This window comes from Eurytemora carolleeae, unplaced genomic scaffold, assembly GCF_000591075.1.
Source record: "Eurytemora carolleeae unplaced genomic scaffold, Eaff_2.0 scaffold98, whole genome shotgun sequence".
Classification (NCBI taxonomy): Eukaryota; Metazoa; Arthropoda; class Copepoda; order Calanoida; family Temoridae; genus Eurytemora; species Eurytemora carolleeae.
Genome location: NW_019396078.1, coordinates 176,899 through 203,889, shown reverse-complemented (window position 1 = coordinate 203,889; position 26,991 = coordinate 176,899). Strand labels below are relative to the sequence as shown.

Here is a 26,991-nt window from a genome sequence, read left to right as displayed (position 1 = left end):
TTGAATTTGAGAGCTTAGAGGAATAAATATCTTTTAAAATTTGTAAGTGTTCGGTCTAATATTATTTTTTATCACATTCCATGTTTATTAAAAACCTGATATTTGGCCTGTGTGCCATAGCAACATATATATTAACCCCATTTGGCCGGGGAGCGGGTCGGGGTTGGGAGGGTCAATTTTACCCCCACTATCGTTAATTTGCAATAACTCAAAAAATATATTAGCTAGGAAGCTCAAATTTTCTTGCTTTTCTAACTAAACCATGCCCCTCACGTAAGGTTAAAAGCTGGGCTTTTATAACTACTGCCTGAGTCCTCAGGCGTACTGCCTAAATGTCTTTTTTTTAATCTTCGTGACAGAAACAATCTCAAGAACTGACGAGGGTCAATCCAGACCGAAATATATTTTCAATAAATGTGGAACTAACATTTACTTTTTTTTACTCTACATACAGAGGTTTGGTCCATCACCATCACCGAATTTTAAATGTCTTATTTTACCTATACCAGCCATATTTAGACCTACTTCATTGGATTTCAACATTTTATAGCTCTTTGGAAAGCTTATTACAAAAGCAAGCAGATTGCACATTTTTGCATTGAAATTTTGCATAGATTTTGCACATTTTAAGTCTTTCTTGAATACACATTTAGGTTTTAAAAATTTTGCAAATGGTTTTGCACATTAGTATTGACTGGGTTAAGGGCTTTTTAAAAATGTAATATTTTCGGCAATTTGCGCAATTTTGTTTGGACATTTTTGGTTTAATAACTAGATTTTGCAATAAATATTTGGATTTTTGCAAATTTGCCATTTTTTTGCAGATTATTGAAGTAGAGAGAAGGGCTTTCCGAAAACGTATCAAATGCTATAGGTTTGTATCGCAATAAGAAAATAGAGTGGGGGGGTCAATTTGACCCCCTCCCCCTGGCAGCGAGTCAGTAAACCAGGCTTCAGGCTAATAGGGTTAAAAATTTGTTTCCTAATAATTTTTTAGAATTAGAATTACATCTTTTTTTACATAATGTTCTTATATAACCTAAACATTTTGGCTTTTCGAAGACCAATTAGCCATTGAAAGTTGACTCTCCCTTTAAATATGAATATACTTCCATTCTATATTTAATCTTTAAGGCACCCCCCCCCTCTCACCATCCATAAAAGGTGTTGGTCCTCTCTGAGTTTAATTGAATTATCTTCTTTATTGCCAGTTTTTACAGACTACCAAGCCTTTCTTTAACACAAATTTCATTGTTAGGCATATTGTAATGGTTACCTACGGTTTATGCCATGGTATGTAAATATTTCTTTTCTGTTTATAATAACGTTTATCTTGCTATCTGTCTGTAAGTTTTACATTTATCTTTCAATTTGTCTGTACACATTCTTTTGTTCTGTCTGTACATTTATCTTTCAATCCGTCTGAACGATCATCTATCTATCAGTCTGTACATTTATCTTGCTATCTGACTGAACGATCATCTTTCTGTCTGTCTGTACATTTATCTTTAAATCTGTCTGAACTATCATCTTTCTGTCTGGCGGCCAGAATGTTTAGGTAATAAGAACATTATGTAAAAAGAATCAGATGTATCTAATTCAAAAGAAACTAATATTTGAACCTAGAGCTATGTTGCATATTTAATATATATATTGCTATGACACACAGGCCAAATATCAGGTTTTTTAATAAACATGGAAAATGATGAAAATAATATTAGACCGAACATTTTAAAGTTTTTAAATATTTATTCATCTAACCTCTCTAATTAAGAAGTTTCCATTGTGCTCTAGAGCGTTGACACATTTAAAAGTTTCAACCTCTAGAGTTTAAAAAATTATCTAAATGCATTAATTTATTCAAATATAGATTATTACAAAAGTGCTTGGTGCATGGTGGTGTTCAAAATGTAAAAGAATTAAATCTAGATCACATTGTAAAAATATATTCCATTATTCTCATCTTTTGGGCCTTCTGATCCATACAACTAGTCCTCACTGCAAGGAACCACAACAAGAGCAAAATAATCATTAGCCCCTTTATTAGCCTCTTCTATCTTGGTCCAATTTTCGCCATCGTAGCTTAATACTTGATGTCCAATAGCAGTTAAGTTTCCATTGAGGACAACTAAATGAAAACCCATCATGCCATTTTCAAATTTAGCCTTCATCAGGTTCCAAGTATTTAAGCTGGGGTCATAAATCTCGAAAGTGTTTGTAGTGTCACCCATTTGTTGTCCTCCCGCAGCGTAAATTTTCCCTTCCATTACTGCACATCCAAAGTCAAATCTATTTAAAACAAAAAAAGATTTATTAAAAGTTTATATTAGTTTTAAATCAAAATAATATTTAAAAATATAAAGGAATTAAGTCTTTGCCGCCACAAACTAAAATTTTCTATTCCATATATCTTTTCAACCTGAGGGTGTAGAACTTTGATATTTCAAACTTAGATAATTTGATCTATCAGAATTATCTAAGGTTTACAACATGACTCAATTTCTTTATGCATCAAGGCCATTGTTATTAAGGTTTTTCTTTAAAAAAAAAATTGCTTTGTAAATACAATTACAAGCAGGCACACAAAAAGGATGAAAGATATTTAATAACATGTAAAACAATCTTTAAAAAACACAATCAAAATTTTTCTGATAATTTTGTTCGTTATACAATCAATGTAGATAGACCACTCGGGCTAATTAAAGCACAAAAGGTTATAGCAAATAAGTTTAATAAATATTTCTTACCTAGGAGTAGTCATATTTTGAATTTTCCCATCTACAAGGTTCCCTTTATTATCATACTTCTCCATAATTGGCAATATGATATCTCCATTTTTCCCACCCAGGACATAGAACTCAGTATCACTGAAATACAGTGATTAATTACTATTTGTATTCAATTCATACTAGTTATTTACTCATACATCATGAATATGTTTACATGTAATCATATGGACAACTGTAGACTGTATTTTGTTATCCAGATGGACCAGGCCATTTTGCATGAATTTAACAAGTTTCACCCTAATCTATATGTATTCGTCCCCCACATTCATTGCATCAGATGGGGCTGATTATTTGGTAAACTATTATTTTGTTTTATTTTTTATACTAGCAGAGGATCTATTCACAAAAAATAAGAGTTTTGGTGAAATACAGGGTTACCTACAAAGGATTAGACTGTAAAGACGACCCAAAACTCTAAGAATATCACGATTTGAAGTTTGATTTTTGTTTTCTGCATTTAATTGAGTATTTTATTGTTTACTACAAAATTAAGAACAAATTAAGCCAGTTTGGGCCTAAAAAGAACCCTGAATGCAAGAAAACGGACTATACAAATTCCGTACAATTGTCTCATTCTTTGTGGGTAACCCTGTACTTGAATTAGCGACGACTCTTGGTGCTCGTATATTTAGATTTATACTTGAAACACCTGTAAAATGATATGAAAATTTGTCTACCTCCTTAAAGCTGCAGTAGTTCTGCACAAGTAAAGGAATTTGTGAAATTTAGAGCAACAAATAATGTCTTAATCTCAATTAAAATTAACTTTTTAATACAAATTATTCAGGTATCATTAAAATAATGTATCATGTTGAGATTTATCGAATCTTTTGTAGGGTGTAACAGCCAAATATTTTTTCGATAGGCACAGAGAGGGTTTAAGAGGCTTGGAGCTCATTCTGCTAATCAACAGGCCTTAAAGGTCATTTTGTGGGGCTCATTATGGCATGCCCCCCCCCCCCCCCCTCACCACAGTAGTCATGTGTGAACAACAAAATTATTTGATATTTAAATTACCTGATAACAACTGCACAATGATGATATCTAGGTGAAGTTAAGATTTTGTTTAGCTTTGTCCAGGTGGTACCATTAAAAATCTCCATTTCATCAGTGGCATAGGTTGGATTTCTATAATTTGTATCATCTTATTTGTTTAGTTTTTTCTTATAAATAAATTTTTTTCTTTACTTTGTAGGTTGACTCACATCAGTTCTTAGGCTTTTTATTTTCTTTATTTCATACCACTTTTTAACGGTCATAATGCTGCGGTTTGTACCATATATTTTGCTAATTTTAAAGGCCTATTTATGATATTATACATAAACTTGCTTCGTCATTATTTATAATATTAAAATTATTCAATATTTTACATTAAAAAACTTACTCATTAACTTGTCCGCCTGTAACAATGACACTGTCTTTAAAGCTGGACATTGTAAAGTAAAGTTTTGAGATTGCCATGTTAGGAGTCTGTATCCACTTTGATGCCTTTTCTGTGTAACACAAATTACTAAATAATCAGATAATCATTTTGGTTAATAACAAATCTTAGAAAACTTACAAATTAATATGGAAGCATTAGCACAAATCATTTTTACCTGAAACTACCACAAACTAATATTTCATCCTTGAACACAACGGCACCTGGAGTAGATTGTAAAATTTTAGAAATTTCTAATCATGATTTGCTACTGCGGCATAACATCTTTTCATTCAATTTGATATATTGAACTTCACATAAATTTACTACAGTGAAACCCTTAATACAAATACATCGAAAGAATTCATCAAATGTCGTATTCTTCACTTTCTGATAATGGAATGTTGTAGATATTTAGTTTTTTAATTAAATGATTATATGGAACTCTTTAAAACTGTTCCCGCATATTCATGGCTATTTATTTATTTTCGCAAATACTGAAATTTATGTAATATAGTATAAAACTCATTGAAAAATTGTCAAGACGACATTTGATAAATTCTTCCGATGTATTCGTTATTAAGGGTTTTACTGTCTGTTAATATAACTTTAAAAATAATTTTCCATCAGACTAAATCCCAATCAAAAAAACTGATCAAGTTGGGTTTAATGGAGTGTCTAGCTATAGCTCAAAGGATTTGAGTCTTTGCCACAAACTTAGATTTTCTAACCCCTAAATTTTTTCAAACTAATGACGTAAGCCTTTGATATTTAAAAAATCTAAGGTTTACACCATTGGGTTGAAAATATATAGGAGTTTGAAAATTTAAATTTGTGACAAAAACTCAGTTCCTTTAGCAGATTTATAGACCAAACGCATTTCTAATGGATCTGAGTTCCCTAAATAAATTAACAAGTAACATGATTTTAAATTGAAATTTTTAAAATTTGATAGGCAATTTAAAAGAAGTGTTTGCGAAAAATTAAAGGTGGTTAAGGCTTACATCGAAAAATTATCGATGGTGATCGCTACTATTACTAATCTTACTTCTATCTGTTTCGTATGTAAGGAGAAAATTGTTAAAAATGACTAATACCGAATATACTTAGTGTCCATATTCCTAAAAAAATCATTCGGATATTACAACCTATAATCATCGATAACTTTTCAACGCATTCTTATAAAGTTGATATTTCACAATATTTTTTACTCGTTTCATATACAATATACTTTAAAGGATGTTTATTTGCCACTAGGTGTCTCTGCTCTCAATGTTTTAGGAGTTCCACATGGAATAGTCTCTAACGACAACTAGTGACAAAAAAATCGTCGTTTAAAGTACTTTGGTACAAGTCGTTTTTAACAATATTCCCCTTAAAGACACAACACAACAGATAGATGCAAGATTGGCAGCGATCACCATCAGTAATTTTTTTGATGTAAGCTGATACCCCCTTTCATTTTTCGCGAACGCCCCCTTTAACCCCTGGAATTTAAGAGCTGCCCAAAAAAAATGCCTGGAATTACTCACAGTTTATAGTTCAAGGAATAACTTACCTTATAAACTAATAGTTTCAAAAATTTATACTTATACTAGCCTTGCTTATTGTTTTAATTGTTTATTCAGCATAGTAGTAGAACATTAGGAAATGTTGGTTAAAGAGAGAGACAAAGTAAGCTGTTGTTGGGTCTTATTTAAGGCTTGAGCTTTTGGGTTCAAGCTGCATCTTATTTACACATAGTTGAGTTAAAAAAACTGGTTTAATGCTCTATTTGGTGGATTTTCATGGTAGGAATTGTCGCTTTCCGCTTTTTTATGAGAACGATTCTCAACATTGAGCCTTACTCTCCACTAAAACCAACCATGGTGAGTTTTATTTTCACTGGGCCTAACTCCTTAAGTCGAGTCGAAGTCGCGTTTGAGGAATTACAGCTCAAGCTGAAGTTTTTATATCGCGGGCTCAGGAAAGGTTATGATGATAATGCAACAGATCTACCATGACTTTCATTGATGATTTCTTTTTAAGAAATATGGCCTACAGAATAATCTTTATTATATGTTTTATCCAGGACATTAAATGATTGTAAAACATGTATCTTCTGATGACCCCTAGTTAAATTCTACAAACGACTATAAGGCTCTTTTTTAGAAATTTTACATTGTAAAAACGTCTCATTTGTATGGTATGACCCCCTAAAATATTTCTCCTTAATACTGCACAGTTTCAGTCCAACTCTACGTTACCTAGCCAGTCTCTTAAATTCAAGCATACTTACTAATTTCAGAGGTCCTTATTGGAAAATCCTCAATTGATGTGTTACAGGGATATCCAATAGTTTCTAAAATAATAAAATTGGATAAAATCACAATGAAAAAGCTGTTAATTATCTTTTTTTCTTTGTATAGAGGGGCTATCATAGGAGGGGAAGAAAGGAACCATGATACCAATGATTGTCATAATGCTTGTTTCATATTTTATGGAATTTTTTTCTGTAGGATTATACAAATTTTATACATTAATGTTGAGATGCCAAATTTGCATTTATACTTTTGTAGAAAATAGGAACTTGGAGAATTTCCTAGATTCCCAGGTATTTGGGTAATTCCATGCTTTTCTTAAATTCCTACTTAAATTTGAGTGTGTTAAGTTTGAGAAATTTGAGGAGTTCCCCAGATTCCCAAGTATTTGGGTAATTCCATGTTTTTCTTAAATTCCTACAGGAATTTGAGTGTGTTAAATTTGAGAAATTTGAGGAGTTCCCCAGATTCCCAAGTATTTGGGTAATTCCATGTTTTTCTTAAATTCCTACAGGAATTTGAGGAGTACCCCAGATTCCCAGGTATTTCCCAAATTTCTTTAAAGGTTGAAGGTGGTATATTTTTAAATTTTGAAAATTTTCCAAAATGATTGAATGATTGGGGAATTTCCTATACTCAAAAAAACCACCTGTAGATTCTACAAAAGAAATTTGGGAATTTCACAGATTCCCAGGTATTTAGGAATTGAATTCCACATATTTTGAGGTATTTGGGGTATTTCCAATTTTGACACTTTTTTAATTGCTGTCACTCCAAATTTGTAAAGTATATTTATCAATCACACTATACTTCACTTTTGCATCTTTGCAAAATTCCAAAATTGAAGCATTCTATAAGAATTATAAATAATTCACTTTTTTTGAAAAATTTGACAGAAAATTAACATTTTGGCAACAAGATATTTTGATAAATATAAAGACAAAAATCAGATACCCATCAGAAAATACTAAATAATAACTTACCAGTGCCTGAAGATCCTCCAATCATAATTGTTGTAAAATCAGGTCTTTTTGGGCCTATTGCCTAATATAATTCATTATTTTAAAAATTAAATCAAGGTTATCTTCAAGATCCAAATAGGAAGGAGGGGGGTGGCACTTGCCAGGCTATACACTTTTTTTTGTAAAACGTGCTGGTTAGACTCTACACTGGGTAGTCCAGACTGGATAGTATTGCTGAATGCACATACAATACAGACACAGCACATGTTGTACCTGATCATGCAATTTTTTAGAGGGAAGTGGATTAGAGAAGGAACAGGGGTAGGGTAGGTCAAAAAAATTCCCTAATGTGCGACACATTTTTTGGAAGCATTTAGGAAATCAGATATCCTTCAATGGTTTATTAGCCTACTGGAGTGATTCAGAAAATGTAAAAATTTTAATGTGAAAATTAAGTTGTTGATACAATATAATGGTTTATAACACTTACAACACATTCTGATGTCAGATTTCCAGGTGCAAAACAGAACAACTCATCTAAATAATTATTGATTATGTTAAATCTAACTCTTGATGAGATAACACCCCTCTACGTTGAAATGGGCATAGGTTTTCTGAACAAACTAGGCTTTTCAAAATGAAAGTAAATAAAGATTAAGCCAGTTAGTAATACTAGCTACATAATAAAATGAGCCCAAGGGGAGACATAGATCAAAAGTAAGTGAATGTTTATACATGAAACATATATTAAGACAAAGACTGTAACTGGAAACAGTATCACATAATATATCATGGAATGAAGCTAGGTTAGAGTCTACGAAGGTGGTCTTCAGCTTAGCATCATCTATGAGGTTGACAAGGAGATGAAGTTTTAGTTGGTTATCTGGGCGCTCTAGGAGGGTTTCTTCTAAGAACCTCGAAGAACCTGGAGGAGAGGACAGAGAATTAGGCAGAGGGCGAGGCAGAGAAAGTGGAGAACTGAACCTAACCCGAGGCGGAGCTGCAGGGGTGAAGAACAATTGGAAGGAGCTTGCCGAGGATGTCCTCTGGTTGGAGGGACTTAAGGAACTATAGCCTTGGTAGAGATTTTTGGTTTGAGCCTGTCTATTGAAACCTTATCTTCCTGAGCTCCTAACTGTAGAGTAAAATATTTGTCATCCTTTTGAAGAACTAGGTATGAACCTAGATACAAAGATTGGAGAGGAGGAGTAGACAAGTCATGACAAACATACATATGGGTTGCAATTTTCAAGGATGCAGGGATTGCAGGAGCTGTTGCACTAACATGGTGACTAGGAGGGGCTGCGAAACTCTGCAGGACGGATCGGATTGGAGACTTGAATACCTCGGAGGGAAACCCTGGAGCATCTAGGAACATACCAGGGAGCATCAAAGGAGAACCATAACAGCTTCCGCAGAGGAACAAGCCTGATCATCCTTTGAAGCAGAACGCAATTCCAAAAGAACCAGGGCTTGATGATGTTTCCAGCCTGAACCTAGTAGTTTGGAACAGAAAGAACTCTTTACAGAATTGTGAAATCTTTCTACCATACCATTACTCTGAGGATGGAATGAGGTTGTCTTTGTATGAGAGATACCAAGGAGCAGGCTAAATTCTTTTCACTAGAAGGAAGTGAAATGTGCACAGTGATCTGAAGTAAGGACCAATGGTAATCCAAACCTGGAAACCCATCCTGAGAGCAGAGCCTAAGATTGATGAGAGAAGAAGGCCATAGTACGATACACCATGGTAAACAAATAATTAAAACTGCCAGAAACTGGTAGAGGTCAAACAAGGTCAACGTGAAGATGCCTGAACCTTCTTCTGGGAATAGTGATTTGTGGAACACTGGAATGAATGTGGGTTCGGATCTTGCTTGTCTGACATGGAAAGCAGGAACAAGTCCATAGGCGGACATCTTTGGACAAATTTTTCCAGACAAAATGTTGAGAGATTAACCTGCAAGAAGCTCAGACTCCAGGGTGAGACAGACCAAGAAGCTGGAGGAACAAGGAGAGAAACAGGAACTAGAGGTCTTGGAACGCCTGTAGAGAGATCAAAGAGAACCAACACTGGGATGGGACCAGTTGCACCCTGAGCACAGATCTTGAAAATAGTTTCTGAACACTGTTCCTGGAGCTGAGCAAGGTTGGAATAATGGATTAACTGAGCCGAGGTCTGAGAAACATTGGAGGAGTGAACTGGAGAAGCTAAACCCTGAGCATGGAGAGAACCGGAAAAACTTAACCTTCAGGGCAGGAACCAGGAGATGCAACCACACAACAGGATGGGAAAGAGCATCAGCCACCATGTTTTCTGAACCAAGCAGGTTTTGGATAGAACTTGTGAACTCCCAGACGAAAGAGAGCTGTCTCTGCTGCCTAACCAACCAAGGCGGAGAAACCTTAACAGAGCATGTGCTAGTGGTTTGAAGTCAGTAAACAAAGTGAACTACCTACCATACAACAGGAACCGGAAGTGACGGATGGCAGAGTAGGCAGCTAGCAGCTCATGGTGGAATGCAGAGTAGTGTGTCTCCAGGTTTGGGAAGCTTTTTATTGTAGAATGCTAGTGAAGCCCAGGACGAGAAGACTCTTTGTTGGAAGACTGCACCAACGTGGGACTCAGGGACATAAACAGCCAGGGAGATTGGAGCTTAGGGAACAGGAATCAGGATGAACCAACCTGTTAACCTGGAGTAGAGCAGATTTGGCACCGCAGGAGAAATTCTTCGGAGAACCTTTCAAAGCTGAGGTCAGAGGGTTAGGAATCCTTGCAGCCTGATGGATAAACTTTCTGTAGAAGTTGATCATTCTAAGGAATCGTTAGAGAGAAGGACATTCTACTGGATGAGGAAACTAAGAGATGGTGGAGCAGTGCTTCTAGAGAGTGTGGAGCCGGAGGCGAATACATGTTGGCAAAGAAATTCCACCTGGTTAACAGCAAAAACACACTTGTCTAGGTTGATGGTGAGGCCGTGATTTCTGCAAAGCCCAAGGACTTGTTTGTGATGATCTTGATGAGGAACCAAATCCTGAGAATAGATGAGAATATCATCCAAGTAGATAAAACAAAATATCTATCAGGAACAGTGACTGTGTTAAGTCTCCTGTAGTCTCCATAGGGGCACCAAAAACCTTCAGACTTCTTAGCGCTATGCAAGTGGCTTGACCATGTGGAACTAGACCTCTGGATGAGGCCTGCAGCCTTCATCTTTGCGAACTCAGCCTTGACAGAGGCCAACTTCTCAGGATCTAAACCTCTTGCCTTTGCAAAAACAGGAGGACCAGGAAAAAGTTGGAAGGTCATGGAACAAACAATGCGAGATTAGAAGCTGTGAAACCATCTGAAGAAAGGATGTCAGGATAATCAGCCAACAACATTCTTGTCTTCTTGGGAACAGACCTCAGGTGAGCACAGAAAGGTGTTGAAGAGGTGTGTGAGGATCCTGTTGATAAAACATCCAGAGAATCTGCGTTTAAAACCTGTTCTCCAACTACTTTGACCAGGAGAAAAAAATTTCTGAGAAAATCTGAACCCAGGATAGGAGTAGTAGCTGGAGCCAGACAAAAACTCCCCTGGAAACTGCAGGAGCCAAACTTGAGAGGGAGTATTTTGTCATCAAAACAATGTAGGGAATCCCCCCCTGCTGTTATCAATCGGGAACCAGCAGGACTGTGAGCAGCCCCAGAAGAGGAACAAGTTGACTGGGGAAAAACAGATATTAAAGCTCCTGTTTGGAGTAAAAATATCTTCCAGAGAGAATCCAGTAGGATTTCCCAACTGAAATTGAGTGAACTTCCTCCTACCTCTGGCCAGCTAATTTCCCGGAACATAAGAACAGGGGCCCTTGATGCCCTGAGCTTCTTCTCCATGAGACCTGTGGTACCAGCACCACCCTGGAGGGCTAGATCTTGATGAGTATGTAGGCCTTGATGAGGCAAGAGGTGGCATCAAAAACATCTTCAACCTCCCGGTTCACTGATGCAGAAGATAAAGTGTTGAGGGCAGCCACTTTACTGTTAGTGCTCTGGGATCCTTGATATCCTCCAGTGTTGCCAACTCCAAAAGAGGGGTCTAGGCCGGAGAGAGGATACAATTAGGCCCAAAATCCAATCTTTAGGCCCATATTTTAGAATTTGGGGCGAAGCCCCCCAACAACAACAGAAATTGGGGGGCGAAGCCCCCCAAATTTTTTTTTGGGCCTAATTTTAAATATTTTACCAAAATACCTAATTTATTGCGACTTTTGATTCAAATATCTTCCAGCAAAAATATCTGAATAGAAAATTAGCCTATGCAACCACATTCAATTTCCATTAAAATTTTTAAATTTTTTTTACAAAATCTGCAACTTTTTGTATTGTTTTATATATATAATACATAATATAAAACAAAGAGAAAATGTTCTCAATTGATATAGATTAGCACGAAGCGACCTGAAAGCTAATAAATTATAATATTTATTTGTATAGAATCCATGATTTGTTCCAGTTTCTACCCAGGGAATAGGTTCAGACATCTCCATATTTTAAACTTTAGTTTACTATATCAACCTTGATATATGAGGTCTGTGAAAAATTCTAAAACTCATGAAGTAATTTCATTCTTACTTTATCCAAACAATGTCTGGCTGTTTTCTTTACCAATTAAGATCAACAATTTTCATTTGGCCCAAAATTAGGCCCACAATTTCCTTAGGCCCAAAGCAATTTCATTTGGGCTGTTTTCTCGTTTTGGGCCTAAAGATTCGGGCGGTTGGCAACACTGATATCCTCCTGGATCAAATGGGAATGAATTTCAGCAGGAAGACAACATAAAAAATATCCCTGAACAAAAACCCATGTTAATGATCTTCTTGAAGCTGGTTTAGCATTTTACTCATCAGGTGGGAGGGCTTCATATCAGCTGAGAAAGGGAGAGAGATGAAGGACTCAAAATGCTGGAAGGAATTCAACTCGTAGAGGTCGAACAAGCTTCCAAGATTCATAGGGCTCCTACGTCGAAGGAGAACAAATCAGGTCTGCTAACTGTTCAGCATCTTCCTTCAAAAGGGCTGCAACTCAATAATAAAACTTGGTCTCACTAGATGTAATGCACTTGATAGCAAACTGTGTGTCGGTAGGAGCGGACCAGGCCTTGGTACTGTTTGGCCAGAAGGTGGGTAGCTTCAAGGACCCAGCTATCCAAATTGCATAAGCAACGTAAACGCATATCATTTTGGCTCCAATTACGCACTTAAAACGCAAATTTACGTAAGACTAGATTTCAAATTAGTGTAAATATCTAATTTTTCTAAAGAAAATATTTTATAACCCAGCTTTAAGTAAAAATATCATGAATTTGTGGAGATGTGTATCATTTTATTTCAGGTATACAAATTGCGTAAAAATAGCCTCAATTTGCGTAATTCCCTAAAACTCTAAATCTAAATTATTTGTGAAAATATCTAAAATTTCCGAAACGGCATGTATTGCATTTTCCAAAAAAATTGAAAAAATAAACTTTTAAAAAGAATTTAAGTTGTCTTTGTTAGCATTAAAATTGCGTAAAAATTGCGCTCTTTTTACGCATATGTTTTGAGTGTTTTAAATATTGAAGAATTGAGTGTGTGCATAGTTCAGAGTGCAGCAATGTTATATTATATAGAAGGCCGTGTGATATGTAGATAAGGGTGGGAAGGGGGGGATAATTGGGCAGAGAATTTACAGTGGTTTTTAGTACCAAATTTCACTACTAGGTGTCTCTATTTGTTTCACGTAAAATTTTAAAAAAGTAAAAAGGATCTGATTAAATTTTTTACTAAAAGTATATCATTTAGAAGTCAAGATTTGGGTTTTAAATTATTTTAAATTTTTTTAAATAAAACATTTTTAATGGAAAATGCACTGAATTTTCTATCAAAAAGTTTTATATAACTTTTAGAACTCATACAAGTATATAGCTTAACGCTATAATCTCTATGTTGAACTGTATTCCGGGTGAATGGAAATAGTTCAGAGAGAGTACCATACCGGTACTCATGAGGGATGGATGGCCTATCTGCATGCATCAAATATTGCATAATTTTTGGTAATTGAGAAAATAAAAATTGCATTTTTGGCATAAATTTGTATAATATTATTACGTAAATTTTATGTCTATTAAAACTAATAAATTTGCGTAGCTAAGTGTGCGATTTTACGTCTTTCATGACATAAAAAGAGCCAAAACCTCTACGCAAAATTTAGGTAAAAATGCAAAAGTGACGCTTAAATTGCGCTCTTTTTGCGCAATTTGGCTAGCTGGGGAGACCAAGTACACAGGGACATCCTGGTCGGTATGGTCCCAAGACTTCATTACAAACCACAGGAGCTGGAACAAAGATGTTGAACCGCCTGTATCTTACTATGCAGAGGGGCTGTGAAGAATACACTGAGCCAGGTGCAATTTCAGCTGACAGTACGGTGAAAAATAAGGGACTTGTTTCCAAACTATAGCTCACCCCTACCCTAGAAACCAGAAGTCGTCCTAAGGATGTCATGAGGTCATTTATTACCTGTGGGACGTCCGAAAATGTCGTATTTTAGGTGTTGAGGACGTTTAATGCAAGGATTGTTACGTCCTCACGACCTAATTTTCAAAGTCGAAATGACGTCAGTTTGGACGTCCAAATGACCAAACTTTTGACTTCCAAATGACCAAACTTTTGACGTCCAAATGACCAAACTTTTGAAGTCCAAATGACCAAACTTTTGACGTCCAAATGACCAAAGTTTTGACGTCCAAATGACCAAACTAGTCATTTATTTATCCTATTTATTAACCACTGAACAGAGCCTAATTTATTCTATTAGTATGGCTACCTTTTAACCCTCCCCCCCTGGTATTACATTTGCACCATAACTGTTCTTCTATTGTTGCTACCCCTACCCCCACCCCACTCGGCACTACCCCTGCATCCCCCTTGTATCACACCATGACCCCCCTCCTGACCAACCTACCCCCCCCCTGAGGTTCATACATTCAATATATCATCCAAATACAATTCATTCATCAATTTATACTTACACTCTAATCTATACCTGCTACAAATGCTGTAGAAAAGAACTTCTATTTGTCACAAAATTCACAATTTACTGACATTGATTTTTCCGAAAACATCAATTAATTCCGTAAAAATTAAAGTTTTCAAAAATGTTATTTTTTCAAATATTTGGGTATTATATCATACAAACCAATTCTTTTGAAAAAAATTATAATATTTAAAAATTTTAGCCATCCAAGGCCAAAAAGTGGCTTTTATTTAAATTTCAGGTAGAGACATCTAGTGGCAAAACTCAGAAGGTTCTAATCTGACCTAATACGACCTAAATCCAACTTCAGGGCACTGGTTAGGTTGTGACCAGTTATGACCAGTTATGACCAGTTATGATCAGTTTGGCAATCCAACCAAGCAAGACCCAATCTGACTTATAGGTCAAGTTATGAACAGTTAGGACCTTAGGTAAAGCAACCAAGTCCGACCTAATCCAACCCAATCCAGTTTGGTCTCTTGACTTAACTCGACCAAATCCGACCTAAGTGGATTGGTCAAGTTAAGACTAGTATGAGACCAGTTAGGTAACTCGACCTAACCCAACCTAACCTGACCAAACACAACCTAGGGGGACTGGTCATGTTCCAACCAGTTATGTCTCCTACCATAACTCAACCAATCATAACCAAATCCGACCTAAGTTGATTGGTCAGGTTAAGACCAGTATGAGACCAGTTAGGTAACTCAACCTAACCCGACCTAACCTGACCAAACACGACCTAGGGGGACTGGTCATGTTCCGACCAGTTATGTCTCCTGACATAACTCAACCAATCATAACCAAATCCTACCTAAGTTGATTGGTCAGGTTAAGACCAGTATGAGACCAGTTAGGTAACTCAACCTAACCCGACCTAACCTGACCAAACAAGACCTAGGGGGACTGGTCATGTTCCGATGAGTTAGGTCTCCTGACATAACTTAACCAATCTCGACCAATTCTGACCTAATTGGATTGGTCAGGTTAAAACCAGTATGAGACCAGTTATTCGGCCTAACCCGACCTAACCTGACCAAACATGACATAGGGGGACTGGTCATGTTCCGGCCAGTCTGGTAATCTGACGTAACCCGACCTAACCTGACCTAACACAACCTAAGGGGACTGGTCATATTGCGACCAATTTGATAATCTGACACGCAACCCGACCTAACCTGACCTATCTCGACTTAATGGGACTGGTCGCGCGACGTTGCTGGTTTCTAGGGTTAGGAAGATGTGGATCAAAAGTAAGTGAACATTTATTCATAAAACATATGTATGTGAAGACAAAGACTGTAACTGGAAACAGTATCACATACTAGATTGTGGAATGAAGCTAGGTTAGAGTCTACAAAGGTTGTTTTTAGCTCCGTTACAAGCACCTGATTTAGCTGAAGTTGAAGTTACTATTGTGAATAAATCTACAATGTCTAATTTATTCCAAAATATAAAACTATATAAAAGCTAGCATAGCTGCAAATAAATTCCTATCTCTGCCCCTTTCTTGTCTTTATCTTCTATCAGAGTTTACAGTTGAAAAGTGGAAAAAAAAACTGTAAAGGAACTAATGACTTAGTTAAAAGTGGCACTTCAGCGAAAAATGGGCTTCCTTGATTCACACCCTTAAAAGCTTTGTCTGGTCAGGAATGCATGAAATATCAAGTATCTTGATATTCAATTGTAGTTTTTCTCAAAAGTGACTTGTGGATTTCCGTTCTCAAACAATTTAGAGGAAACTGTCAAAATTAGGAACATTTGAAGATTGAATAACAATGATATATTCCAAACTATTGATCAGATGATAAAGGTTTAAAGATTTATGCCGTCGTAAATGGGGCATGCACACCTGTAAATGGAAAATCACTCTTAAGTACAACAACAGTTCCTTTAAAGGGAGTGACTGGCAATGTGCGGTAGTTGAATTGAGAATGTAATATTGTGGAGACATTTGTTAGGATTGATTTGAGACTTAAACGTTTTAATGATGTTTAATTACTGAGTTTGAGTGCAAAGTCGACGTTCAAAAATATTCATTTGGGTGGTTACGTTTTGAGAATTGATTTTTTGAAAATTATTAAATAACGACGACAAAAAATGTAAAAAAACCTCTACAGTAAACTTATTAGATGTTTAGAAACATATTTCTCAATTGAAATTTTCTCAATAAATCAATGTTAGAATTAACAATTTCTTTTTCATCATTATATTGAATTTCTAATTCTTTAGGAATTTGTTAACAGATTTCTTCAACTCCTTCAAATGTCGTCTTTTCAATAAAAATTCCAGGAAATCTTTAGAAAATGTTTATGAACAATGAAACGAATAACTGAATAAAATTACTTATGTTCAATGACATGACAATAGTTAATTTTTATTCTTTCAACCTTTTCCTAAACAACTAATTAGTTTGCTGTATAATTACTTTTCTTTGTGGTTTTGAATGATTTTTTAAAAACCGAATCCCAATATCATCCTACAAAAATAAACCATCTATGTGGATTTTAAAGATTGAATTTGCTCTCTTGCTGAGCAAATATGCACTGTAAAAACGTCTTATAGGTCTCAAATGATGCATAACAAATTTTGCCACAGTACTACATTCTCAGTTCAACCTTCATACATTGCCAGTCACTCCCTTTAAAGGCAAAACTACTACCTAGACCCATCTTGGTGTAGATGCATCCATCCTTGCACTCTGCAGGAAGGGTGCTAACATCCATAGTAGTGTTAAAAGTGTAGGTTCCTGAACGACTATCTCCATCACCGGTAATAATCTAATAAATAAAATAACATTATATCAGAGATCGAATACAGCGGTTCAACTGTTCAGTATGTATAAAATGCCTTTTTTTCAACTGCTAAATGTGCACCCTTCAGAAGGTGGGTGGTGAGGAAAGTAAAGGTCGGAGAGTGTTATGAATGCCAGAAACAAGCTTAAAACAATTGATTTAATGAGAATCGATACCCATATTGTATAACATGCGCATAAAATAAACACAGAGTGGGGATGGGGTCTCTTTAAAAACATGAAGGTAGTTGGGGTAGTGAGGGTAGTTCCCATACTGATTCAGCTTCAAGGGTGGAGGTGGGGTCTCTCTAAAAACAGACGGGGTAGTTGGGGTAGTAAGGTTACCGTCTGTTTTTAGAGAGACCCCACCCCCACTCTTGAAGCTGAATCAGTATGGGAACTACCCTCACTACCCCAACTATAACCTTCATGTTTTTAAAGAGACCCCATCCCCACTCTGTGTTTATTCTATGCGCATGGTATACAATGGGTGCACATTTCTTAGTCGGAAAAAAGGCATTTAGTAGGGCAAACCAGCAGAAAAGCAAAATTAATATTATAGAAAATATATGTCCATGGAAATCTGGTGTGAAGTATCTAAATAGTTTAAATAAGCCCCTCCCCCCCCCCCCGAGGCCCTACATTTATTTTTATTCCTCCCCTTACCCCTCTCTTTAAACAATCAAAATATATATTTTTTATACTTTTCCCCTTTTTCTTCACTGCCTTCTCCGTTTTTTTTAATTTCTTTTTGTTTCGTTTATTGAATTTAAAGTTTTAATCAATGATAAAATGCATAATTTGTTCACAAAATAGCCCCTTAAAAACAACCAGCGATGGCTAGAGAGATCCTGGCTATTAGAAAGACAATTCAGGCGAATTTTATATCTATCTATCTACCTTTCTTGGACAGCAAGAAGTTGTGGGTGTGGTTATTTCCTCAGATGTTGCTGTCTTCAAGATTCCAAGAGAAAGAACTAAAGCTAAGAAAAGAAGGTGTGTGTTCATTTCTGAGTTTAGTTTTGGACTAAATATATAGTCTAAATGACAAAATAATGAAAACTCTACATCTGGTAAAACATTTTTTATTACTTCATTATTATTAATATTATTACTTAATTTCCTATGATTAATTCCATCTCCCAACCAACACGGGGAAGCGCCAGCTAGCATGCAAAATTGGTGGGATGTCCCTCCCTGAAAAATTTGGGGCAAAACTTAAGAGCGCATGCACATTTCAGTTTTTAAGAATTAATTTAATCAAATTATTTTATTAACGAAGTATATCAAGATTAAAACGAAGATAACACATAATTTTCATTAAATGACCAAACATAGGACAAAACAAACAAAGGACAAGACAAACTGGGAAAGACAAACATAGGAAAAGACAAACATAGGAAAAAACAAACATGGGACAAGACAAACATGGGACAAGACAAACATAGGACAAGAAAAACGTATGATAATACAAACATAGGACAAAAAAAACGTAGGACAAGACATACATTGGACAAGACAAACATAGGATAAAACAAACATGGGACAAGACAAACGTAGGACAAGACAAACATAGGAAAAGACAATTATAGGATAAGACAAAAATAGGACAAGACAAACAAAGGAAATGACAAACATAGGACAAGACAAACATGGGAAAAGCCAAACTTAGAAAAAAAACATAGGACAAGACAAATATAAGACAAGACAAACAAACGACAAGACAAACGAATGACACGTCAAACATAGGACAAAACAAATGTAGGACAAGACAAACATAGGACAAGACAAACGTATGACAAGACAAACATAGGACAAAAAAACGTAGGACAAGACATACATAGGACACGACAAACATAATACAAAACAAACATGGGACAAGATAAACGTAGGACAAAACAAACATGGGACAAGACAAACGTAGGACAAGACAAACGTAGGACAAGACAAACATAGAATAAGACAAACATAGGACAAGACAAACAAAGGGCAAGACAAACATGTGACAAGACAAACATGGGACAAGACAAACAAAGGACAAGAAAAACGTAGGACAAGACAAACATTGGACAAGACAAACATAGAACAAGACAAACATAGGACAAGACAAACAAAGGGCAAGACAAACATGTGACAAGACAAACATGGGACAAGACAAACAAAGGACAAGAAAAACGAAGGACAAGACAAACATAGGACAAAACAAACATGGGACAAAACAAACGTAGGACAAGACAAAAAAAAGGACAAGACAAAAAAAGGACAAGACAAAAAAAAGGACATGACAAACATAGGACAAGACAAAAATAGGACAGGAAAAACATTGGACAAGACAAACAAAGGACATATAAACATAGGACAAGACAAACATAGGACAAGACAAACATAGGACAAAACAAACATGGGACAAGACAAACGTAGGACAAGACAAACATAGGACAAGACAAACATAGAACAAGACAAATATAGGACAAAATAAACATAGGGCAGACAAACATAGGACTATAGAAAACATAGGACAAATTTACTCAAGAAATTAGTTATAAAAAAATGAAAACATTTTTATAAATATAAAGAGGATAAACTTATTAGGTACAGGGGAAATACAGTTTATCTAGACATTTTAAAGATTACAACGGTGTGAAACAAGGAGCAGTTTCCTCTCCTTTCCTATTTTGTATATACATGAACAAATTGATATCAAGGTTAAGAGTTTATTGCACTGGATGTCAACTTGGAGGAGTTTCCCTGGGCATATTAATATATGCAGACGACATTATATTGCTTGCTCCTAGTGTAAACGGTTTACAAAATATGGTGAATGTATGTGAACAATTTGCAAACTTATTTTCAATGAAATCGAGTACTAACAATGTAGTTGAAAAGTCCAAGACTAAGTGTATAATTTTTACAAAATATCCAATCGTACTTAAAAAAATTTGCCCATTTATCTTAATGATGTACCATTACCAGATATTGATTATGTAAAAAATCTTGGGTGTCATAGATATTTTTTGATAAATCTTTTAAAATCTGTTCAAAGGTATTATTAATTTTAAATTTTTGTCTGTTGAATTGTACAAATTATTTAAATTGTGTACGTTCACGAAATGAATAAATGAACAAATTAATAAGACTGAATTTAAAAAAATACATACATACATATTTAGATTTTAAAGTTCTTTTTTCATTGAATCAGATTTCTTGCGCATAATTATCATTGTCATAATTACTCTTAGCTGAACATTATCATACCTGAGCTGAAAACTTTAGAATGGGGGATATTGGGATTAATGCTTGATCCTCTCTTTTTGATAATCTCAAGATCAACATAATCTTGCAAGATTATCTTAAAAGCGTATGAAAAACAATAAAAAAAATATTTAATCATCTGAGAAACTGTAGCAGCCAATCAAAGAAAAGTGGGCAACCAATGAGAGAACAGAAATATTCTCATTGGAGAAAACAATTAACGGATATCCAAGGAGAGAGAAAAACAGTGGATTAGGACTAAAATGAAAAGTTTCCACAGTGGATATTCGGATCATGAAGTCAGGATTAAAGTTTATCCATTCTAAAGTTCTCAGCTCTGAGCTGGGAACTTTAGAATGGGATATCATTAATCCCGATCTGTTAATTAATATAGAGATTATTAATAACATATTGAGAACAAGCCTTATTTGATCTCGAGATTAAGAAAAAGAGTGGACCAAGCATTAATTCCGATATCCACCATTCAAAAGTTCTCAGCTCTGAGCTAAAAACTTTAGAATGGTGGATATTGAGATTATTGCGTGATCCTCTCTTTCTAATATCGAGACTAATCTAATCATGTACTTGTATCCTGAAAAGTGTATAAAATTCAACCAATCAGAGTCGCGTATATGAAGCCGATAAATTTGAAACTTTGCGCGCCATTTAAGATTATATACAGAAATGGGAAGAACTCGCTAATTTAGAAAAACCGGTTTTTGATTTCTCTCTGCTATATCCATTATCCAAGAATGAATGGTTTAAGAAGAAAATCAAAAGTGTGCTCATTGGTTACTCAGATTTAGTAATCGGGATTAAGGATATCTCATTCTATAGTTTTCAGCTCTGTTCTGTTTTCTCTCATGTCCTCATCCTTCTATTTATTTAAAATTATGTTCATCTATGATTGAAATATATGCTTCCCATCCTATTTAACAGAGACGTATCAGATTGTATTCGGAGCGTGTTGCAGGCTCCATTCTCAACTATAGTTTTTTTTTTAACAATTATGATTTTTTTCCCGCGGATTTGAAAGATTTTTTTTTATGAAATTATTATGACTTGTTTTTACCTTGCTTGTCTCTGTGCTATGTTTGTATATTTTGAAAATTATTGACATTGGTGTGTGTGTAAAAAACACGATTATTGTTTGATTAATTAGATGGATCTTTTGAGTAAGCATTCAAAAACGATGAAATAGACCGCATTTGTTGGGTGTTTGTTCGTTTGTTTGTCAGACCATAACTCAGAAACCTCTGGACCGATTTGCCTCAAATTTTGATTGGGGACCTTGGGAGGCCTACGGGAATGTTATTAGCTTGATTATAGGATTCTAAATTGAGTGGGTCGATTTTTATAGCGAAAAGTTAGTTTCCCGGTAAAATCGCTCAAGTGCGGGTAAATGGCGGGAGTAATTATGAGTAACCTGGGCAACATTATAGAAGAGAAGAAATTAAAAAATTTCGTCAGATTAAATTTTTCACTATTTCCGTTTCGCTCGTGAAAAAATAATTCAGATTTAGGATTTAAAATAATTCTTAAGAGTACGAAGAAACAGGTGTCACTTGCCTGTTAAACTATAGATTTTTATGACATTTTTAATTAAAATCTTAATTAAGATCTTTACATAATTAAGTTAGTACTTTAGATTGAAAATTGCATTTTTACAACACAAATGGAAAATAACCAGAAAATTAAAAAGCAAAAATACAACGCAGTAAATGTGCTACTTAAATTTAACTTTGGGCAACAAATTTTGCTTTGACTGAATTCGATATAAAAAAGTAATAAAAATGAACCAATTCCTGTAAAAGATTTAGGTAAATTGCTGATGACACATAAATTTGACAAAATTACCATAAGAGCGTGTAATTTTAATTATTAATATTTATCAGAAACTATTTCGTTTGCTTTCAGATTTGTACTGCGCGTTTTTTATCACTAAACACTCAAAAATGAGAAATGTTATTGTTTTTAATTTAAATCTACGGAAATTTACACTTAATATCTTCGGACCAACAAAAAATTCTCATAAGCTGAAAACTTTAGAATTTGGGATATCGAGATGGATGCTTGATCTCTCTTTTTATTAATCTTACATTATTTATCCAGGAAAGTATGTAAAATGCACCAATCAGAGTCTCGTTTTTAGAAAGATTTGAGAGCGATTAATGAGATTTAGCAATCGGGATTTTAAGGGTATCCAAGTTTACAGCTCAAATTTCTATAAATAATACATTATCCTTGATGAATATATTCAGTTTCCGACGACAGTTAGTTTCAATAAATAAAATATCTTTTTGGTAATTAACTTACCTTGCGCCTGTCATACATGATACATTTTAAAATATTTGAAGAAAAAATCACGGATTTTTTGTTTTATTTATTTAAATTTTTATTTCCACAAGTGATCATTTCAATTAATAATGAAGGAACTTAAAATGTCCACTTCTGAATGACTAGTTCACCGTTTCTTTTTGTCTTTATTTGGAAAAAACAATTTTAAACTTTTAAAGTGTTTTCTATTTTCGAAGAACTACATCTTGTAACCAGAAGATTTTGCTATGCAAACTTTGTGTCAATACAATCTTTGTTTGGGATGATTAAGGGACGTTTTCAAGACCGAAAGGAAATGACATTTGTTGATGTTACCTAGTATGCACATTTTCAGAACGGTCTAAAACTTTTTAATTAGACAATTTTTTTGTGAACGACCCTTTTTTCAATCTTTCTTCAGTAAAAACTATTGTTTTTAAAAAAATTTTTCGCTGGTTTTTGCAAACGATCGTGTTTTCATTTCTCTGAACGATCCAAGTCGTTTGTCCATAGTTTAAGGTTTATAACGATACCTTCGGTTCACAAAAAAGTAAGTTCGTTTACAAAAACGATGCACATCTCTAGATAGAGAATGGTTCACATAGCAAATGGATCAGATAAGGAAAAAATCCAAAAACTAATTAGAATAAATAACTTGCATCTATATATATATATATATAAAAAATTTCAGCCTATTCGGTCTAGCCGCTTGGTCGGCCAGAGGGAACACATATATGAAAGTCTTGTTTTATTATATAGATTTGCTTGTAACTGTCTGTTTGTCTGTTTGTCTGTTTGTTTGTATTCAATAATCGTCTAAACGGCTAAATTTGTTCCTTTTAAATTATTGATTGTTTCTAGTTTTTACAAATTCATGTCTAAAAAGGGATATTTTGCAAAATTTATTATTTATAAACTCTCTTAAATGAGCTTTCTTAATTGTTCCATTTTAATTTTAACAAGTTAAACCTGTTAAAACTTATATCTAGACATCTAGATGTGTATGCAAGGAACTAAATATTTCTTGTGTATGTATATATATTATTGAATAGGTCTACAAAATCGTTTAAAACACTATTCCTGAACCCCATCACCTTTGGGGGGGGGGGAGGATTCTATCTACCCTATGCATTACAAAAAGTGCAAAAAATCCTTTAAAATACTATTCCTTAAATCTATAACAGTTGGGGGAGAGGGGTGTTTTCCAGCCCCCCACCCCCTGTGTTTTTTTCTAAATAAAAACAGCTGACAATGAAACTTCTTCACTTTTTAACTTCATAGTCTATCTATCTGTCTGTATAATACTAAATGCTTGTATGTATTTTAAATTAATCCTATGTTCGTGGTGGTTAAATTTGTTTTTTCATTGACAAACACTGAATAGATGTATCCGGGTTTCAGACCATAATCCATTCTTTACACCCTGATATATATATATATCTGTCTTGTTGGTTTGCATATTTTCATCTAATAAACAGACCTAAGAATTAATTGAAGAAGAAGCAGCGTCCCACTCACATATATATTCTGATCTTTATATTCTAAGTAGTTTGGGATCCCAGTGCTGCTGCCCAGTTTACTAAAATGTACTCCCGCCGTTTACCCGCACTTTAACGATTTTACCGGGAAACTAAATTTTCGCTATTAAAGTCGACCCACTCAACTTTGAATTCTAAACCCAAGCTAAGAACATTCCCGGGGGTCTCCCGAGTTCCTCAATCAAAATTATAAGCAAATCGGCCCAGGGGTTCATGAGTTATAATCGGACAAACAGACAAACAAACATTGTTATATCCAGGGTGTCCAAATCAACATGGTTATATTCAGGGTGTCCCAATCAACCAATCAACATGGTTATATCCAGGACAAATTTTAAAACGTCTTTGGTTCGCGAATTCCACTTAAAAAATTTGATAATTTAAACTGGTATTCTCGGTAGCACCTTCTTAATTGAGATAATAAGAAATTCGTCCAGATTCTAATTTATTAAACAACAACGAAATATTTCAAATGTTTGATATCTCCGTCAAATTTGAAGATACAATTAGGGGAAGACCAGACCGCATTTTTAAGATCTCATTAGAAGACCCTTGGTCTTTGTCATTCATTAACTTATTTTCAAGTGGTCTGTGAATTCCCATGTTTATTGGGACACCCTGTATAAACAGAGCCCTGTAATTTACAACATAAGTTTAAGATTAAAGAAATCAACAAGCCTTATAATAAAAGGGAAAGTGTAGCATGCGGAGTGCAGGAGTTTTGGGGCAGTTATGGCTCATATAGATAGATAGATAGATAGATAGAACGCTAGAACGATAGAACGACAGAACGATAGATAGATATATAGATAGATAGATAGATAGATAGATAGATAGATGGACAGATAGATAATGGATGGATAGATAGATAGATAGATAGATAGATAGTTAGAACGAAAGAACGACAGAACGATAGATAGATAGATAGATAGATAGATAGAACGATAGAAAGACAGAACGATAGATAGATAGATAGATAAATAGACAGATAGATTGATAGAACGATAGAACGACAGAACGATAGAAAGATAGATAGATAGATAGATAGATAGACAGATAGATAGATAGAACGATAGAACGACAGAACTATAGATAGATAGATAGATAGATAGATACATAGATAGATAAATAGATAGACAGATAGATAGAGAGAACGATAGAACGACAGAACTATAGATAGATAGATAGATAGATAGATAGATAGATAGATAGATAGATAGATAGATAGATAGATAGATAGATAGATAGATAGATAGATAGATAGATAGATAGATAGATAGATAGATAGATAGATGGATAGATAATGGATGGATAGAATTTTAGAGACCCCACCCCTTTTTCAGAGTTTATTTGATATTTGATTAAATTATACATTTTTGTTTCTAACATTTTAATTTATTCTTATTTTACAAATCTTGCATGAAAATAATTTAGTATTTTTTTACAATTTTCTAATCTTTTTTCTTCTTTTTCTTTTTCTTTTTATCCTTTTTCTTTTTTTTCTTTTTCAATTTCTTCTTTTTCTTCTTTTTAGATTTAGTTTTATGTTTCTTGCTCTTCTTGGTTTTCAATAATTTCTTAAATGCATCTTCAAATATTTTCTTTCCATTTTTCATTTTAGCTTTCTTATTAAAAACATCTTTTGGGCAAATTCTAAAACAAATTTTGTTTAAATTACAAATTTTATGAATATGACAGAATTGTTTCAATTGTTTAAATTTGTTAAAAGAAAAAATTAAGATAACACTTTCATAAAAAAACTAATCAATAAATGAGACATATGATTATTATTAGACAATTCGTGGAATTCAGCTTAACCTGATATTTCATGGGATTAAACTTAACCTGATATTTCTAGGATTCAGCTTAACCTAATATTTGGTGGGATTCAGCTTAACCTGATATTTCGTGGGATTCAGCTTAACCTGATATTTCCTGAGATTCAGATTAACCTGATATTTGGTGGGATTCAGCTTAACCTGATATTTGGTGGGATTCAGCATAACCTAATATTTGGTGGGATTCAGCTTAACCTTATATTTGGTGGGATTCAGATTAACCTGATATTTCTAGAATTCAGCTTAACCTGATATTTCACGGGATTCAACTTAACCAGATATTTCCATAGATAAAGATAGATTGCGCATAAGACGACATTTTTCATCTTGAAAGATATAAATGTAGAGAGATGTTTTAAAGATATTCCTATTCACGGCCCGCTTATAGATATGATTCTATCTATCTATCTACACTGAACTCGGCCACAGTACAAATTTTATTTTGGTAATTTTTTCCATGGGCCTACCAGCTGATATAGCAAACCGGACCCTAGATTTGTTGTGTTTATTTTAGGGGCATATTTATGTTTTTTTTAATGTTTCTTTTATACAATTTTTTATCTTTTATTATTCAAAATAGATTTTTTTTTGTTTACAAAGAATTAATATCTGAAGGAAAGTTCAGGGTCCATAGAGTAGGAAAGTTGTACAGCTGTGTTGATAAACAGTGGGCCCTGTGATGTATGAACATGAGGTACTGCAGTGTAATATCATGTGAAAATAATA

At 34.5% G+C, this 26,991-nt stretch overlaps 1 protein-coding gene across 1 annotated transcript; it reads right to left on the bottom strand.

Moving 5' to 3' along the window:
* Positions 1-1,843: 1,843 nt before the first annotated feature.
* On the bottom strand, positions 1,844-18,363 carry LOC111715134 (influenza virus NS1A-binding protein homolog B). The gene is made up of 10 exons (XM_023490404.1): positions 18,222-18,363; positions 17,190-17,307; positions 7,962-8,008; positions 7,493-7,553; positions 6,488-6,550; positions 4,388-4,433; positions 4,174-4,299; positions 3,807-3,917; positions 2,748-2,867; positions 1,844-2,289 (listed from the first exon to the last, which is right to left on the bottom strand). The coding sequence occupies exons 1-10, from the start codon at positions 18,327-18,329 to the stop codon at positions 1,989-1,991; spliced, it is 1,101 nt and encodes a 366-aa protein (XP_023346172.1). The 5' UTR covers positions 18,330-18,363; the 3' UTR covers positions 1,844-1,988.
* Between the last annotated feature and the right edge of the window lie 8,628 nt (positions 18,364-26,991).